Source organism: Hipposideros armiger, unplaced genomic scaffold (assembly GCF_001890085.2).
Source record: "Hipposideros armiger isolate ML-2016 unplaced genomic scaffold, ASM189008v1 scaffold_619, whole genome shotgun sequence".
NCBI classification, from domain to species: Eukaryota; Metazoa; Chordata; class Mammalia; order Chiroptera; family Hipposideridae; genus Hipposideros; species Hipposideros armiger.
The window spans coordinates 48983-67446 of NW_017731969.1; the positions used below are offsets into that span (position 1 = coordinate 48983).

The following is an 18464-nucleotide window of genomic DNA, read 5'->3' on the forward strand; positions in this document are numbered from 1 at the left end:
CCAGTGAAGCAACGTCCTCCACAACTAGACTGAAGAACAAAAGGACAGCAACTTGTCTGTTCCCCTGCCCCCAATTCCCTAGCACTGTTCCCATCCCCCCAATTCCCCAATAAAAATCTTAAAAAAAAAAAAATACAGACACTAACAGAAAACTAGAAAACTGAACACTTCTGACAGAAGATACCCTATAAAAAGTCAAAAGGAATAGCCTGGGAGGAATGTTATCATGTATGACAGACTTCAGATCCGTAATAAAGAGCTACTACAAGTAAACAAGAAAATGCCCAATGGCCCAAGAGAATGGTCAAAATGTTTTAACCTGCAGAGAGGAGGAAACTGCCGGTGATCATATGAAGAGATGCTTGACCTCACTGGTAAGCAAGCAGGCACAATAAAACAGTGAGATCGGGTAGTAGTGAAGCTGAGGCAACAAGTGGGCTCCTGTGCTGCTGGAGGATAAAAATCAGCATGGACCACACACAGAATTTAGCTAAATCCATCAAATGATCCCTTAGATACTTTTCCCTTTAGCCCAGAGATTCACTTCCAGTCTCCTGTCCTACAGACACAAGTGAAATGGCACGTGTCATTCCAGTGTCACCGGGAGGGGCAATATGGGCCTGGCTGTGTGAAACTGACACTCATTCATAGCGGAAGTCTATGTAGCTGTGAAAAAGAACAAGGAAGCGCCCTGTACAGACACCGAGAGTTCTCTAAGATGCACTAAGATGGGGGTTAGAAACCATGTATGTTAAGATTCTTTCCAAGACAGAAAAATAAAAAACAATTCTATTTTCACATCAACATGTAATTAAATAGAATCACATGGAACACAACAGTATCCTTCATCCCAAACTGCAGTGACAGCCACCTATGCAGAGCAGAGTGCGTTTGAATGGACAGCAAAGGGTCAAGGCTGACAGTCATGGTTTTGGGGTATCTTTATGCACTGTATCAGTGACTTACAGTGAGAACAGTCCTTTATTACTTGTAGAATTAAGGTTTCAAGAAATATTAAATAGGTGGAGGGAGGGGAGGAAAATTACCCTCTTTGAAGTGTTTTCATTTCCTCATAGCCCTCCCTAACGGGGCTGCTGTGAAGGCTTCACAAGTGACTCCATCTGCTTATAAGCACAGTAGGCACCCAGCAAACGTTAGCTGCTGCCACTACCAATGTGACAGTGCTGTCATCAAGCCCTGCCTCTCAGTCACCTGGGGCCAAGGAGAGCGCTGGGCGATCCCTCCAGTCAGAAACCCAGGTGCGGACCTTGACCTCCCCTCCCCACCCAACCAGCTGCCAGCCCATTTCCTCTGCCCGTTTTAAGACCTTCCTCTACAGGGATGGGCCCTCTGCCACACCCTGGGTTCTCACCAAGCTTTGGTGGAGATGAAGGTTCTGGAATCTATATCCTTGTGCACTAGAGGGGGATGGACAGAGAGAAGATGCCCACAGCAGGGGACAAGTCACACACGAGGCCCAAGGTGTTGATCAAAAGGTGCTTTATTGAAGGGCGGGGGACTCCGGTATCCAGCGGTGGCTACAACCTGGGGACAAAGGGAAGCTGAGGGTGAACGAGGGGAGTGAGGGCCCCACATTCTCACCCTCTTTGACACCCCCCTCTGGTTTGGGCCCTTCTGTTTCCCTGTGGGGGACCCTCTCGTCCTGATTCTGGGTTCCGGTGCATCTGGTGGGCTGACCCTTAACCACTGGCCAGTTACCAGGTTTGGGATGGGCCCAGGGACCCAGCGAACACCTGGGAAGAAGTGGGTGCCACTCACTGGATCTCTCGGAACGCCCGCTTCTCCACGAGCTTCACTTTGTACTTGCGCTTGAACCTGGAGAAGGGAGAGAACAGAATGGTCAGTGATCGGGAAGCGCACGGAGCGCAGGCCGGCTCCGATGCCTCCCTCCCCCCGCGGCAGCCCGGCCCTCACTTGGCTCTCTCCCGGGGCTCGATCATATTTCTCCTCTGGAAGCTCTTGAAACGGTCATGGAGGATGTTACCCTCGGGCTGTGGGACAGAGAAGGAGGCCTCAGCGGGCACCCGGTGCAACCCGAGGGCCTCTGGCCTCTGCACGGGAGTCCAGCCAGGGCTCTGCCCTGGCAGACTCGCCCTCAGCAAAGACCCCCTGTGGCCTTAGGCACCAGAGGCTCAGCCTGGCCCTGAGTTCATGGGGTGACAGGTGCCAACCTGTGGGCTGCCTCTAAGCTAAGTTTGGAGCAATCCACAGGAAGGAAGCTAGTGGAGAAGCGGAAAACAGCACGCAGGCAGAGAGCAGCGGGGCACAGGCAAAGGATCAGAGGAAAGGGGGCCTGATCAGATGGAGCCCTGAGGCAGGCCACACCACGCAGGGCCCGTGGCCGGGCGAGGAGCTGGGCTTCTTCCTGGGCACTGGGGAGCTATGGAAGGTTCTGAGAGGGGGAGGTACAGGGTCCATTTTGAGTTTTAGGGCAACCCCTCATGGATTGAAAAGGGCAGGGGCTGTGATGGGACCTGGCTGGGAGAAAAGGCCTTCTGAGGGTCACAGGCTCAGGCCATCGCATCACCCGGCCCCTTACCTCTAGGGTGCCCTCAGCCCCCAGGCATCAGCCCAACCAGCCCAGCCTGGGGGCAGCCATGGTGTCGCCCACAGCCCGAGGGGCACGGGGAGCAAGGATGGGTGTCATCACAGGGCACACAGCTCTCCCCTACAGCACCACATCACCCCGGATGGGCAAGTACCTTCAGGGTCCTGAGCGAGCCAGAGAGCTCTGAGCTGAGCTGCACGTCGATGTCGGGGGCCTGATACCTGGAGAACAGGGGCAGGGCGTGCAGGTCAGCCTGGCCCAGGGCTCTGGGAAACATGGTCCCCCAGAGGGGGCCAGGCTAAGCCAAGGTAGGAAGGCACCAGGATGGGGGATGAGGACCCCCCCTCGGGGCCCCCCAGCCCAGGCCTCACTTGAGCCGCCCCAGCCTGCGGGGCCTGTCAGCCTCGGCCAGCCGCTGTGCTCGTCGTCGTTCCCGCCGCCGTGCCAGCTCCGCCAGCCGCTGTGCCACCTGGGCCTTGATCCCGCGCAGCCTGAAGAGCTCCTGGTGCCGCAGCCGGGCGGCCCGCACCGCGGCCTGCTGTACCCGCTGCATGGACAGGTGGAGTCAGGGGCTCAGCCCAGGGCCACCCAGCACTGTGGGGCCACCTGATCCCAGGTCACAACAGGCCGGCTGAAACAACCTTCCTTATCCATTTGTTTCCGTCAGTGGTCCATAAATCCCGCCCCCCAAAAATAAGCACTAAGGCAGCAGGATCTTGGTCTAGCATGTTCCCCACTGTATCCCCTGAACCCAGAATAGCGCCTGGAGGGCGCTGGAAAATATTTGGTCGTTGGAAAAGTCATGACACATTTTTGCAACGAAAAACATAGAAAAAAATACGTCATGACTTTTCCGACAACCCAATAGGTCTCAGCTGGAAAAGCAGCTGTGAGGATCCCAAACAGCACAGAAAAGCAGGCTACAGGGATGATAGAGAGCAGGTTGAAGACAAAAGAAATCAGGCTGCGAGAGCAGGGAAAGCAGGCCTGCGCCCACAGCGCTCACCAGCATCCGGGCAGCCTTCTCTTTCTGCCGCTGCCGCTCTGTCTTCTTCTCCACAGCAGCCAGGCGGGCAGGCATGGCAGAGGCCTTGGCTCCTCCAGTCTGGTCTCCTCCGATCTGGTCTCCTGCAGCCTCGGGCCCCTTGTCCTGACCCTCACCCAGCTCCCCTTCCTCATCTGAGTCCTCTAGCAGCCCTTGGCACATCTCCCTGAACGTCGACTCCTGAGGGAAGAGAGAGGGTGTCAGGGACCAGGTGAAGGGCAGGCCTGGAGAAGGAGGGAAGGGCAGGCAGGCGTGGGCTCACCTGAGTGGCGACCTGTTCCGCAGTGGGCAGGGCCAGCTGCCGCTCCAGCTTCTCTGCCTCCTTCTGCCGCTGCAGCTCGACCTCGTGGGCTTCCCAGAGCAGGTTCTAGGAGGGGCAGGGTCGGGTAAGAACTGAGGCCCCGAGGGCCTCTCCTGGGATTCAGAGACCTGCCCCCGTCCCCAGTGCCCCAGCCCCTCCTCTCCCTGATCCCCCAGCTACAGGCTCACCCAGCTCTCCACACAGCGGCCAGAGGGGCTTTGTAACCCTTAACCTCCTGGCTGCCCTGCTGGTTCCCTTAAAGGACAGTCTGGTCTCCACATACTATAGTTTCATTTACATAAAATGCCCAGAACTGGCAAATCCATAGAGACAGAAAGGAGAGTGGTGCCTGCCGGAGACTGGAAGCAGTGGGGACTTGGGGGTGACAGCCAATGGGTATAACATTTCTTTCTGGGGTGATAAAAATGTCCTAAAATTGTGATGATGGCTGCCACCGAAATGTGCCCAGTACGTGGGTGAAACATATGGCATAGGGAATATCTCTGCAAAGCAATTATATTTAAATAATAAAAAAAGGGACCAGCTGAGTGGCTCAGTTGGTTAAGAGCTCGCTCAAGAGTTTGAGCTCTGAGCAACAGCAGTTCGAGTCCCGGCCCAAGCTGAGCAGCCGCTGAGCTGCCAACAGGTGACAGGATGGCTCAGCTTAAAAAAATAAATAAATAAATAAATAAATAAATAACAAAATAAAAAAAGACTGCTCTTTCCTCCTCCTCCCCAGCACCCACGCCGCTCACGTCAGTCCTGTGAGCACTGAGCGGCCTCCTCCGGTGTGGCCAAGCTCATCGCTTCTGTGCTGGTGTACCAAGGTTTGTTTCTGCAGACATGTTATCAGGTGAGGACCACTGCCTCTACTCTTGGTGAGCTAAGGTCCTTCTTATTATGGACAACGCGGCAGCATTCACATGCGTCCTGCATCTACTCAGAGATCATGGTGTCTCTCCAGAACCTGTGCTCCCTGAGGGCAGGGGTTTATTCCCCTCTGTTCATGACATCTGTGCTCAACAAACATCTGTGAAATGAATAGTGACTTTCAGCCGGGTTTTCCCATTGCTGAACTACCCTGGCCTCAGATAAGCCTCACTTGGTTATATGGGTTGTCTGCTAATCAGTTCATTAAGTCTTATGGCACGTGAACTTCCCTAAAGATGCCCCGGTCTCACCTCTGGGCCTCTGCATACACTCTTCTCCTGCCTGGACTCCCATTCCCCTTTCCACAGCAAACTCCTCCTCAGTCTCAGCACTACTGTCCCCTCCTCCAGGAAGCCCTCTCTGACCCCCAAGGCTGGGTTGCTCCAGCCCTGCCCGTTCTGGGTTGTCACCGTCTGGGAACAGGTCTGTCTCCGCCACTGGACCATGAGCCCCAGGAGGGCAGGCTCGGGGTTGTCTTGGTCACTGATGAGTCCCCAGCTCCAGGTGGGCACAGAAAAAGTGCCTGGCAAGGGCATGCCAACCAACTGGCCTGATGCTGACTAAGGAAAGGCCCGGCGGGCTGTGTACCTGGTGGTCCTCAAACGTTGGGTTGTAGGAGGCTCCGGCGGGCGTCACCTCCACGGCAGGTGCCTGGGAGGGCTTGGTGTGAAGATGCGGCGGCCGCTGAAGGACAAGAACAAGGCAGGATAAGGCCCGGGAACCCCAGGACTCACATTTCACCAGCTCCCGGGCTGGGACTCCAGGCTCAGGAGGCAGCAGAGGCCTTGGTGCAGCCCACGGCCTCCAAGCTAGGAGACACCTGGGGGATCCGGCGTCTGGAACAATGGACACCTGGTAGCCCCGGCAGCGGCACCCCCAGGACAAGCAAGCTCCCTGCAGGCAGGAGCTCTACCCACCTTTCCTGGGAAGAGTCCCTGTGACCCCCGTGGTGGGTGACACTGGCAAAAACATGGTTGTGTGTCCTGATTTTAGCCATCACAGCCAGTCACCCTGAAATCTGCAGCAGTGTCTGTCAGAGCAGGTTACAGCTGACCAAGGCTCAATGCAGCCCTTGATCCCCCAGGGAGCTTGTAAGGAGCAGAATCCGGGGTCCACCTGGACCCTGCTGATCAGAGCTGCTGGATACTTCCAGGCTTCCCTGGTCCCCACCCGTCTGGCCTCCACCCCAGCAAAGGCCCTTAATCTCCGGCAAAAGCCTGGGGGTCCCCAATGCCCCTGCCCTTGTTCTCTCCCCACACCCAATTGCCCTCCAGCTCTGGTGCTTCTGCCTGAAGACTGTGTTCTGGGCTGTCCCTCCTTCCACCCTAGTCCCACCTCCTCAGAGCAGTCAGTAATTCCCTGGCTCTCCGGTGGAAAATACCACTGGAATAAAAACCCAAAACCTGAACTGTGCTCCCTGCGGACTTCTCCCACAGGTTGCTTCCTCGCTGGCTGTGCGACTCCCCGGCCTGGAGGTTCCCCAGGTCCCTAACCCGTTAGTTAGTCCCACCTTCTCTAATGCGCCCTGTTCTCCCCTTCAAAGGACCACTCGCCACCCAGCTCCAGCACGCATGTTCTGGGTCACAGGATGGACCGGCTCTGAAACTGAGGCTCTACTGCTCAAAGGCAGAGCCATCCCCACCGCTCCTGGCCTCCTCCTCCGACCTCTATCACCCAGGACACCATTTGGACACATTCTCACCTTCACTCCTTTCTTCTTGGTCTGCTCCAGGAAAAACGTGTCCTGGCCAGCCAAGGGTCGCTCCAGAGGGTCTGTGGAGGCAGTGAGGGCAGCTGCTGGAGGCTTTCCAGTGTGGGGAACACCCTGGCCTAAGCGGCTCCCTCTGATCCTTCCCCCTTTCATAAGCCAAGGCGAGGAAAGGACTGATTCTCAGACCCCACACGGCTTCAAAAGCCAGGCACAAGAGCATCTGGACATGGTCCAGGAGGCTGGAGACCCATGGCTGAGGGGCAGGAGCCAGCCCTCAGGAAAGCCCACTCGAGAACGTGGAGCACACATGGGAAAAGGGCACCACTTGAAGTCTCCTGACTCTGTGAAGATTGTCAAAGCAACAGCCACAGGGCACCCCCCTCCCCTTAAGACACGGAGCTCTTGTGCAGTGCACAACCTGCACAACTGTGTACGGCAGCCCTGTCCCCACCCACAGGTGAAAGCAGAGACACTTACTATTTTTGGCCCAGAGATCGTAGAAGGGCCGTTCTACTGTGTCCTGAGGCCCAGGTTTGGCTTTGGCCACAGGAGGGTTGAGGAGTCGGGCCTGCGCCCTGCGCACATCCCGGGGCACCTCGCCCTGCTTTGCCAGCTTCTCCCATAGCTGCTCCTTCCGCTTGAGCTTCCTGGCGTTAGGGACCTGGTGGGCAAGGATGCTGGGGCGGAGAGAAGCAGCACGGGTGAAGTGGGTAAGGCAGAGGCCTGAGAAAGGGCCCAGCTCCTCCTCCATCATCTCCTGTCTCAAGAACCCTCCACAGAGTGCGCTTCCTCCCAGCTCCTTCTACTCTTCACTCTGTCCAGCAGCTTCAGAGAGCATCTTCCCAGATCTGTCTCCAGCCCAGGCCTCTCTCCTAAACCCCAGGCCCAACAACACAACAGCCTCTGGGACCCTTGCCCCGGATGTCTCCCAGGCACCTCACACCCCACTTTTATCACTGACCTCAGCATTGCCCCCAAAGCCACTCTACCTCCCACATCCCCATCTCAGGGACAGCCCTGCCATCACCTACACCCTCCCTCTCCTTCAGGGGTCAGTCACTAAGCCCTGTCTGTTCCACCTCCTGATGACGGCTCCCAACCATCCCCTCCTCTCCACCCCCATGCCTCACTCCCTCCAATCCGTTCTCCAAAGCCCAAATCTGACCCTCACCTAGCCCCCTCCCTCCCCAGCAATTCCTTTAGGGCCAGAAAGTAAGTGGGGGCTGCTGCACAGAAGGACATTAGGCCCAATGCAGCAGAAAACAAGGGTGTGGGACTGGCAGGACACTCACTCTTTGGGAGCAGGGATCTTGGATGTGTTCTCTAGAATGAGGTCGATCCGAAGGGGTTTCTTAAGAAGCAGTGACCTCTTCTGGCCTTTGGTCCTCTTCTTGTTCAGCTCTGAGAGTGAGAGAAAGGAGAGGCATCAAGGCCTCAGGCCTCCTTACATCCCAAGACTCCCCACCCCCACATTACACCTCCATTGGGGCCATCAGACCTGCATCCCAATGAAGACTTGGAGGCCCCAGGCTGACCCCAGGCTCCCACCTGAGGGAAAAGGCCCAAGGTGCCCAAGCTCTGACCCCCACCACACCCATTCCTTGGGCCAGCTGGATGCAGCCCTGTGCTGGGGACAGAGTCAGAGGCACAGCATTGCACACGAGGGGCTTCCAGACAGTAGGGAAACAACCCCAGAACCTGTAACACTAACAAAGAAGAGAGCTGGTGGCAACACTGAGGCCCAGGGAGCTGGACTCGGACCCCAGGCTGGGCGATTCTCAGCACAACAGGGTTTTCTGCCTTTTACTTAAAACATACCATCACTTGTTATGTACTTTTTTTTTCTTTTCTTTAACCTAAAGCAGAATCTATAAACTGCCTCTCTTCTGTTCAAAGGGACTGCCTATGGCCAAAGCAGGCTTTCACTACTTCCTCACCTGTTCACTAGGGCAAATCCCCTGACTTACCTTTTTATCGATAGCCCAGATCAACTCATTTCTGTGCAAGTCAACCTTTGTAATAACCCTTTCTTACCTGCTTGCTCAAAGTCTGTTTGATAGCAGGTCCTTTTACTCAATTTCTGTTCACTGAAACAGGTCCCCATGCTCTGGTTAAAACAGGCCCCTTGACTGATCTCATATTGATCATTAAGGGTGTCCTGCTGTTAAAGCAGCCTGCCTTTTGCTCATGAAAGCTATCAGCTTTCCCACTAAAGCAGAGCCCTGAGCTTGTTTTCTAGCCCCACGTTAAAGCAGATTGCCTATTCTTAGTCTGTTTTTCCAGGTATGGCGTAAACCCTAACAATCCCTCACTTCTCCACTTGTTTCTGCACATTCCAACCCTGCATTTTGGCAATTTGTGGCAAGCAGGATAAAACAAGTTTCTCAAACACTCATTGAAATAGATCCTCTACTTCTTATTAACGCATATTTTATTAATTAAAACTGGTTTCATTCCTTACAGCAGATCCTTGACTTGCTTTTCTACAAATTCATGAAACCTGATGTTTTGTCTAATCTACTCATCAAGGCAGACCCCTGCGGCTTTTCTGTGTACTAAGATCTCTGATGCCTCAAAAAGAAAATCTGACTGTTTTTAGTCTCTAGCCTGCTTTCTGATCATTCCAGATCCTCTTGTTTATAGTAAAGCCCCTTCATAGCAGGTGTTTGCCATCCAAGCCGTTTCATTAACACAGAACCTCTCAGAGGCTGAAGGGGATTAGATAACGACCAATCATCGCCTTGCAACAACACAAAAGCCTTTCCTCACCTCTATCCTTGGAGCCGGTGTCCAGGAAAAAGAGTTTTTCATCGGGGGCCTCTGATACCAACCCTCTGGGAGATGGAAATACAGAATGTCAGCCATAGATACTGGGGAGGGAGCAAGATGCTACGGAAGGACTTGGTTAAGCTCTCAGGGCCCAGTTTTCCTCTTCTGCTCACTCAAGCATCCCCTCGCCAGCATGGGACCCCTCCAGGCTAAGGCTTCTCCCTTCAGCTTAGAGAACTTTAATACTTAAAATGCACCAAACTACAATGGGTCCATGGGACATACACACGCTAACAAATCACAGTACTCGTTTACCTGAATTCTAATTTAAATGGACATGCTGCACCTGGTAACCCTACCCAGTCCCCCAGCTACCCACCGAGTCCCCAGCCTATGCTCTCAGCTTCCCCAGGTATAGCAGGGACAGGTGTTCCCAATCTCCCAGAACTCCCCCGGGAGCACGCTAGCCTCGCAACAGGTGGCCCAAACGCCTGAAGTCCGGCCCCACGCACCCGCTCGTGCGCTCCTGCAGCCGCACGTCCTCCAGGAACTGATCAACCTCCAGCCCCAGAGGCTCCTGAGCGAGGCGCCGCCAACCACGCTTCTTATTTCTTGGGCCGCGCCGCCGCCGCCTCAGCGCCGGGTCCACCGAAGTGGGCCGCAGCCCCAGGAAGCCGGAATCGGCCTCGCTTTTCGAGCGGAGCTTGCCGTCACCGCCACTGCTTCCTGCCGCCATCTTGTTAAAGGATGACTCCAGACAGTGGGGGCGAAAAGCCGGTTCGGGGCATGCGCGCGCAGCTATACGGCTCACTCCCGAGACCCACTTCCGTTGTCTGCCATCTTGGTAAAGCATCAAAGGCGCCGGAAGTCAACCATCTTGATAAAGGGTAAATGGTTTCTCCTTTGCAGATTTCTGTTGGCGGCGGGTTTTAAGTTCTTGGCTCAGGCCTAATCCAAACTTTCCCGGCCGCTCAGGAATATTTTTAAAATCCGAATATTATTTCTAATTTTTTATTTGTTGATTATTTTTAGTCTAGTTTTCTTAAAAAAGAAAAATCTGAACCGTCAATGGCTGATGCAGCGCAAGACACGTTCCAATTTCAAAGAACATGTGGCTGCTCAATGTTCCAATCCCAGAATCCTGAAGAATCAAAGAGCTTTCGGAATGTCGAGGTAGGAGGCACGGAAATTTATATGCGAGGAATGTTAGAAACATACACTATTAGAACCCTAGAAGCGCAGACTCAGAATCATTAATCTTAGGCAAGCTACTTATTAGATCTGCCTCAATTTCTAAGTCTGTAAAAAATAGATAATGGTACATCTGCCTCACAGCTTATTCTGAAGATTAAACGAAATAATATAAAGCGTTTAAAATCGTGCCTGACATCTAAATGTTAGCTATTATTACTGCCTCGCTCCGGAGACTTCATTTTTGAATCAAGTAAATCTTAACTGTTTATGAATAAGGAAGGAAACTCAGAGGCTCTTGGGCCTTGGCAACCACCCATAAGGAATCCAGGGCCTCATAAAGACGGCTCTGGACTCAAAAAAGGAAAAAGGGCACAGAGAAAGGCGCCACACAGGGAACCCAGCTGGGTCCTTGCGCAGAGTATTGGGGAGATGACAGACCCTGGATTGCGGCCCTGGAGACCTGAGCACCGACCACCTCGGACAGGGGATTCGGCAACAGCTCCCGAGTGTCCGCCAGAGGGCGCCGGAAGCCGCGGAATAGGGGAACGCGTGGCCACAGTGTCCCGGGGTGCCGTGGGTGTGGTCTTGGGTGTGTGTCCGTTGCATAGCAAAGGCCCCTGGGCGTAGGCCTGCGCGCACACGTGGTGGTCCTGTGGGCAGCTCCACCTCTCCCCTCCAGGAGCCCGTTTGTCCGTGACGTGTCAGTTGTGTACCCCAGTGTATGGGTGTACTTTGGCGGACTGGGCGGGGTGGGGGCGGGGGGTGGGGCACGTTGTGCCCAAGCTCGCGCGTACACAACCCCACGCCCCAGGGCTCGGTTCCCAGGCCACCGCGGCGAGCAGTGGGAGGGAGGGATGTCCCGAAGGGAGGGCCCCAGAGTAACTTTTCTTCGGAAAATATGTCGGTCTGGCCCCCAGCCCGGGCTTGAGTCATTAGGCTCCGCGGCATTGAGTCATGGCCTCCACCCCTACCCCTGAGAACTTAGAGGGAACCCCCCCCTCAAGTCCTGCCCGGGGATTTCCTGCCCCGGGGGGGTCGGGGGCAGAGCGCCCCTCACCCCCAGCCCATCCAAAAACAGCCTGACTCCCACGTGGAAAGAAGCCTTGGTTTTATTCACTCTGTGGGGCCGCTATTCCGTTCACAGGCCCCTCCCAGACATGGGGCGGGGGTGATGGTGAGCGTGGGAATCCCAGCCAGCACCCTGGAGGGGGCATCGTCCCCACATGTTTTACTCTTCCCCCTTTTTTCCATGGAGTCCCCACTAGAGTCAAGCACTAATATGTGGTGATGGCAGGAAAGGTGAGGGGTTTCGAGGTCCCTATAGGGAGGGAGGGCTGTAGCACCAAGAGCCCTTCCCTTCCCCCCGCTCCCAGGACATCCCTGAAAAGGGGACTAAAATAAAGCCCTGGGGTCTTTTATATCTGATAGGGGCTCCACTTAAATATGGGCTGATGGTGGACAGCGAGGCTGGGCCCCAGCAGTCTAAAACCCAGACCACCAGCTGTGGGGGCCAACGGGCCAGGCCTGGCTTTCAATCCAGGGCTGGTGGGCAAAGGGCAGAGATAACCTCAAGTCGGCACAGTCTGGGAGGAGCAAGAATGGAAAGGGCTTTTCTGTCCCCTAAAGATCCTTATTAAAGAAGGGTGTGACCAGAGCTCAGGGAGGGGCTCAGAGGGGTCCATCTGAGTATGTAGGAGGTTGTGTCTCCCCTCTGAGCCCCCAGTAGTCCCAAGGCCTGAGGACGTGATGGGGTGGGGGGGTCCTTGCCTGGGTGGGCAAGAGGAAGTGGGACAGGGGCCTGTACCAAGTCGCTGCTCATTTATGGGGAAAGGCAAAGGGTCTTGCCCAGAATCAGGGATTGGACTGGTTAGGGCCAGGTGTGTGTCTGTGTATGTTTGAGTGACTATGTAGGTGCTCTCTCCTACATAGCCCCCCGTCAGCTCCATGAGAGCAGATATGTGTCTATTTTGCTCTCTGCTGGAATCCCAAGTGCCTAGAACGAGCCCCAAACATCGAATGTAGTAGGTGCTCAATAAATACTTGATTGAATGATGAATAGATGGATGCCGCTACGTGTGGTGTTAGTGTCGGTGTGATGTACCTAAATGTATGTGAGGGTAGACGTGTGAAGGGTGGGCAGAGAAGACTTGCCCCTCTCCTGGTCCCCTCTGTCTGGCAGTGAGGGGTAGAGAGACCCCCATCCTTACAGCTGGGAAGGTGGGCAGGCAGGGTGCGTGTGGGCCACAGTGGGGATGTATGTGCAGCTGACCAAAGCTGGGGAGCCACAGCAAGGCAAGTGGGAGGGAGGGCCGGCAAGCAGCAGCTGGCTCACTCAGCAGAGCCCTTGTGGCGCCGCTTGGAGGGTGGCACAAGGCGGCGGGGCAGGTTGGTGGGCAGCCCATGGCCCTCGAGCTTAGCCTCGATGAGGTGGCTGGCCAGGGCGAACTCCTCGTCATCGAGCATGCCATCCCGGTCGACATCGCTCAGCTTCCAGATGCGCCCCAGCACTGAGTTGGGGAGCTTGGTGCCCACCATCCAGGTCTTGGCCTTGATACCACTCAGCTTGCCGTCAGCTGGTGCCAGGTTGTAGAAGATCTCGTCGTATTTGGACTTGTCCTTGGTCACCACCCACTCGGCCTCATCGTCGGAGCCCTCCTCGCCGTCCTCCAGGGCCTCGTCAGGCCCTCGCTCCACGAACGGGCCCATGTGGGTGCCCTCAAAAGCGCCACCCTGCACTCCCACCTCGGTGCTCACCAGCTCCTCCTGCCGCAGCAGCGGCATGAGCTTCGCGATGTCGTGTGTCAGCATGTCGTCGAGCGCCTCCAGCAGCTTTGGCTTCAGTGAGTGAAATTTGGTGAAGTCATGAGCCATCAGCAGGTCCTATGGGGAGGGGAAGGGGGCATCAAAATGTCAGGTGGCACCAGCCCCAACGCCCAGCCCATTGGTGGCCCCAGGACTCTTGGGCAGCTCAGGTAGCAGCTCTTCACTGAGAGATGCAGATGTATTTGAATATTTGCTTGGGCACCCACCACTCAGAAGAGATTTGGGCAACAGGATCCCATGGGCCCTCCCCCTGTGCCGGGCGTGCCCCAGAATCACTGGACAGCAGGGAGCTCAGGGACCTCCAATGACTCAGAGCAGCAGCCGTTTGTCAGCTGGTACAGAAGGATTTCAACATTTTGACATTAGCTCCAGCTTTACCAGAGTCCTAGACAGTCAGCCCTCAGCCATGCCCGCCCCCTGGGAACCCCAGCTGCCCAGCCAGCCAGCACCCCCGCTGTAATGTAAGTTTAAGAAAATTCAATTCCTGCTGCTCTGTTAGCTGTTACCCTACCACACAAAAAGGGCTAAGCGGCTCACTGCCAAATGTGGAGGTTCGCTTTGGGATGGACGGATCTTTAGGAGATGGGACCCAAGCCCCAGAAGTCACCCTGTGCTAGAGCAGCTATGGGGCTGGGTTTGTGGTCACACCACTTCTGACACCGGCAACTCTAAGTCACCTGCACTGGGAAAGTCGCTACAAAGACTGATCCATATTATGGCACCACATTAATTTCCAGAGCCAAGGCAGAAAGGCCCACTGATCGTGACTATAAAGAGATGGGAGTGTGATGGTGAAGTGGGGGACAGGACTCCAAGGCCAGGCTGCCAGGGTTCCCACCCAGCTCTGCCACTTAGGAGCTGTGTGTCCTCAGACAAGTGACTTCACCTCTCTGGGCCTCAGTTTCCACATTTGTAAAACAGATTGATAACTAACACTCCTCTCGTTTGGGGGGTGGGTGGGGAAGGCTAAATAAATTTGTCTGGATAAAGTACTCAATAAATGTCAAATATTAACAGCTGCTATTTATCTAGCCTAGCAGTTCTCAACCAGGGGTGATAGTGCGCCCCCAGGGGACAGTTGGCAAGATCTACAGACATTTTTTATTGTCACAGCTGGGGATGCTACTGGCATCTAGTGAGCAGAGGCCAGGGATGCCTCTAAACATTCTGCAATGCACAGGACGGCCCCCTACAGTGAAGAATTCTCTGGCCCCAATGTCAGTGGTGCTAAGGTTGAGATCTAGTCCAAACACTGTGCCAGACACTGTTCTAAGGGGGTTGAAATGTTAACTGATTCAGCACTCATGGCAATAGGTACATACTAAGAGGATGCCCATTTTCCAATTGAAGAAACAGGTTCAGAAAAGGAAGTGACATGCCCAAGTTCATGGACCTAATAAGTGGCCAAGGTGAAATTCACTCCACTATAATTCCTCAGAGTCTTGGGCTGGAAACATCTCAGACCCAAAGGTCACATGCTTTGAGTATCAGCCCTCAGCCTGGGTCAGGAGCTAGTCCTCCCCTCCATGCCTGAGCCTGAACCTCTCTCTACGTTCATTTTGTCACTCCTGCCCTGCCCACCTCCAGTAGTTCGTCATTTAGCCCCTGCCACCACGCCCAGACAATGCTTTCCCCAACACGGGTTAATCCTAGGCCTTGAACTGTGAGGAGCCTTCCAATGGTCCCCCAAGATCTATTTGTCCCTTCCTCTTCATTCAGTACTGGAATCCCTGAACGTTACCTGGGCTCCAGGCCACCTAGAGGAAAGACTACACTTCCCAGCTTCCCTTGCAGCTGGCCGTGGCCATGTGACTAAGTTCTAGACAACCGGATGTCAACACAAGTTGGTTGTATGTGCAACTCTAGAACTGCCCTGTTCAATACAGTAGCCATGCATGGTTATTTAAATTTAAATGAGTTAAAATTACATAAAACCTAAAATTTCAGTTCTAACGTTACCATATTGCACAGCGCAGCATAGAATCGTAGAAAGCACTATTGGACAGTACTGTTGTAGAAAGTGTCCTGAAAGAGAGTGACTATCCCATTACCTTCCCCACTCCACCTCCGCTTTTCTTGCTGGCTGGAATGCAGAAACAAGGGCTGGAGTTTCCACAGCCATTTTGTGCAATGAGGGGTTCTTGGGACTGGAGACCAGACATGGAGGAGAACTAAGACAGAAGGGGACTGGATCCCTAGTTCTGTAAAGCACCTAACCAGCCCTGGACCATCTTCCAGGACTTTTATGAAGGAGAGAAATGAACTTCTATCCAAATTAAGCCACAGTTGTTTGGGGTTTTCTCTTTGCTCCCTTATCCTAACTCATAAAACCATGCTCCCAGGGAACCATTTGTGGAAGGCTCTTTCCAGAACCTGCCATCCATTTCTCTTGTTTTCGTTTTCGAGGCCCCATCCTGGAGCCCACAGAAGCCGACCTTCCCTCCCAGGTGGGCGGCTTCCCACCTGCATCTTCTGGCAGTCGGGAAAGTCGCCCGGAGATATGTGATGTTCCAGCTGAATCTTAGCAAAGATGACAGGCAGCTTGAGGATCAGCTGCTTCTTCTTGTTCTCCTTTCCAAACACGGAGGGCATCTCCTTCTTCAGGTAGCTGATGATGTACGTGTGAACCTGCGGGAGGAGAGTTCTCACCTGAGCTTGCCTCACAGTCACCAGTGGAGCTCATGAAAACACAGGTTCCCGGGCCTCCAGCCCAGAGTAGCTGATATACTTGGTCTGGGGCTGGGCCTGAGAATTTGCATTTCAAACAGTTACAGGTGAGCTGCTGCCACACAGGTGGAAGGGTTCCTCCTCTCCTGTAGGCAATCCCAGCCCCTCCCATGGCTTAAACACTCCTCGGCCCCATCCACTCCCCAGTCCACATACCAGCCTAGGCCTCTCCCTGGTGCTCAAGGCTTAGAGACGAAAGGCTTAGAGATGATTGCCTCGTCAACATTCCGGACAGCTCCGTCTTAGGATGCCCTCAGTGGAATTTAGGTGCAGCCCCCAGAGCTGTGGCCCTCTCAGCTGTGCCCATCTTGGGGGAAAAAACAGCACCCCACCCCTTCCTCCCCAGTGGAGACCAGAAACCTAGAAATCACTCCTGATTTCATTCTTCTCACTCCTCACAGGCCACATCTAACCCTGCAGCGAGTCCTTTTCTTGTTGCCTCCTAACTCTCTTTTTCGTTTTTCTCCACCTTAGTGGCCACCGCCCCCAGTCCCTCTGCCTGGGGGACACACTAGTTACCGCCCTGGTTTCTCCTCTTGCCCCTACAATCTCTTTTTCATGCAACAGCATCCCGAGGGCTATTTTTTTTTTTAACCAAGCAACAAACACCAGACCACTAGATGCTGCTGCAAAATCTTGATTTGCTTCTTATCCAAGTTCAAAATTCCTACCATAGCTGATAAGGCCCTACAGAAGTAGTTCTCAAAGTATGGTCTGGGGAACCCCAGGGGGTCCCGAGAGACCCTATAGGGGTTTGTACAAAGTATCTGAAGAATAGTATTAAGACACTATTTCTCTTTTTTTACTCTCATTTAATCTTGAGTGGTCAGTGGGTTTTTTTTAAAGATTACAACATGTGTGAAGCCAGACATTAAAGAGATTTGCAAAAGTGTAAAATGGGCTCACTGTCCTTCCTAACTTTTTTTGTTAGGAAAAATAGTTAATTTTCCTAAAACATCTGTTACTTAGGTTAACTTAGGCTTATTGTTATTTTAAGTGATCTTAAATATTAGTTATTACCAATATTTGTTCATATAAATTAACATTATAAATAACCTATTGATAACATTTATAATAAATTACTAATTACTAATTACATAATTATTAGTTGTTGGTTAATTATGAGATAAATAAACATTAAACATTCTCTCAGTTTTAACCTCTAATATGATCGATATAGACAGATTTCGTCCATGTACATACAAACTCTTTGGGGTTCTCAATAATTTTTAAGAGTGTCAAGAGATCCTGAGACTGAAAGGTTTGAGAAGCACTGCTGTACATGATTTGGCTCCTGCCGCTTCATCCAACATTATCTCCTTCCACTCACTGCTCCAGCTTCCTCACCTGTCTTAATTGTTTTACCAGCATGCCAACCCTTTTCCCACCTCAGGGCCTTTGCACATGCCACTCTGCTTGGAACTCTGCACTGGTCTCCCCACTGTTGGCTCCCTCAGCTTCCTTTTACTGTTGCCTCCTCACAGAGGCCATCCTATGAGAAGCAGGTGCCCCAGCCATCACCACCCAATTATTTTCTATCTTCATCGTTTTCACCTTCATTGTTTTGTTCACAACATTTACTGCAATTCATCATTATTTTATTTGTCTTTTGGTTTACTTATTCTATCTCTTTCCATTGGAAGGCTGGGACCTTATTTGTTCCCTCTGTGCTCAGCACCACCAAAATGTGCACATAAAGCACTCAAGGAATATTTGTAGAATAAACCAAGAACTTGGAAACCTTTGAGCCACAATCTCATAAGTTATCAAAAACCAAACAAAAAGGGCAGAATAATGAGCATAGTATGTCCTATTTTTTATAGGCAGCTCAATAATTAAATGTATATGCTTAACTAAAAACAGACTATACCTGGAAAAAGACACAAGAAACTGCTCATGGGACTACCTCTAGGGAAGAGACCCTGAGAGGTGGTGGGAGGGAGCATGTCTGACAGAGCATGAATGCTTTAATGTTCTTAAATGTTCCATTAAAAACTCTTGTTTAGGGCTGGCCAAGTGGCGCGTTGGTTAAGAGCTGGCTTGGGATGCCGGAGGGCCCCGGTTTGGATCCCACATATGAGGGCCAGTGACACTGCCCTCTATAGTTGAGATGCTGAACGGCAGCTCAACCTGGGGCTGGGCTGCCCTGAGTCGCCGGCGACGGCAGGTGGGTTGCCATGGGCTACCGTGTGTGGCCTGCAGCCAGCGTGAGCGGCCAGCAGCCGCTGTGAGCGACCATCCAGAAGAGGCCGGCGACTGATCTGCCTCGCCCGGGAGCAGCGCAGTGATGGTGCCAGCTTGGGCCAGTGGGGCGGTGTCCTCCACAACTGGACTGAGGAGCAAGAGAATAGCAACTTGTCTGTTCCCCTTCCCCCAATTCCCCAATAAAAATCTT

The 18464-nt window shown here is 53.4% G+C and overlaps 2 protein-coding genes across 4 annotated transcripts in view; both read right to left on the reverse strand.

Annotated features, from left to right (window-relative positions):
• Positions 1–1483: 1483 nt before the first annotated feature.
• NOP53 (NOP53 ribosome biogenesis factor) lies at positions 1484–10084 on the reverse strand. 2 transcript variants are annotated; one of them, XM_019625220.1, is made up of 13 exons: positions 9838–10084; positions 9326–9390; positions 7849–7957; positions 7034–7233; positions 6548–6618; positions 5434–5529; positions 3877–3981; positions 3576–3794; positions 2941–3116; positions 2724–2790; positions 1936–2012; positions 1780–1836; positions 1484–1545 (listed from the first exon to the last, which is right to left on the reverse strand). In XM_019625220.1, the coding sequence occupies exons 1-13, from the start codon at positions 10059–10061 to the stop codon at positions 1539–1541; spliced, it is 1473 nt and encodes a 490-aa protein (XP_019480765.1). In that variant the 5' UTR covers positions 10062–10084; the 3' UTR covers positions 1484–1538. The 2 variants fall into 2 exon arrangements, with proteins under 2 accessions (XP_019480765.1, XP_019480766.1); XM_019625221.1 differs by lacking the exon at positions 1484–1545 and having other exon boundaries at positions 1776–1836.
• Positions 10085–11610: 1526 nt separating this feature from the next.
• Positions 11611–18464, reverse strand: part of EHD2 (EH domain containing 2) — a 23392-nt gene continuing 16538 nt past the window's right edge. For both annotated transcript variants that reach the window (XM_019625219.1, XM_019625218.1), the window contains exons 5-6: positions 15806–15970; positions 11611–13399 (exon numbers count right to left, since the gene is read on the reverse strand). In XM_019625219.1, coding sequence (XP_019480764.1) covers positions 12848–13399; positions 15806–15970 — 717 coding nt within the window. In that variant the 3' untranslated portion in view covers positions 11611–12847. The remainder of the gene's footprint in view (positions 13400–15805; positions 15971–18464) is intronic.

Coding starts and splice junctions, on each gene's coding strand:
- NOP53 (XM_019625220.1), bottom strand. CDS start 10,061: ATGGCGGCAGGAAGCAGTGGCGGTGACGGCAAGCTCCGCTCGAAAAGC. Junction 7,958..9,325: donor CACCGGCTCCAAGGATAGAG/GTGAGGAAAGGC, acceptor TCTCACTCTCAG/AGCTGAACAAGAAGAGGACC. Junction 3,117..3,575: donor AGAAGGCTGCCCGGATGCTG/GTGAGCGCTGTG, acceptor CTGTCCATGCAG/CGGGTACAGCAGGCCGCGGT.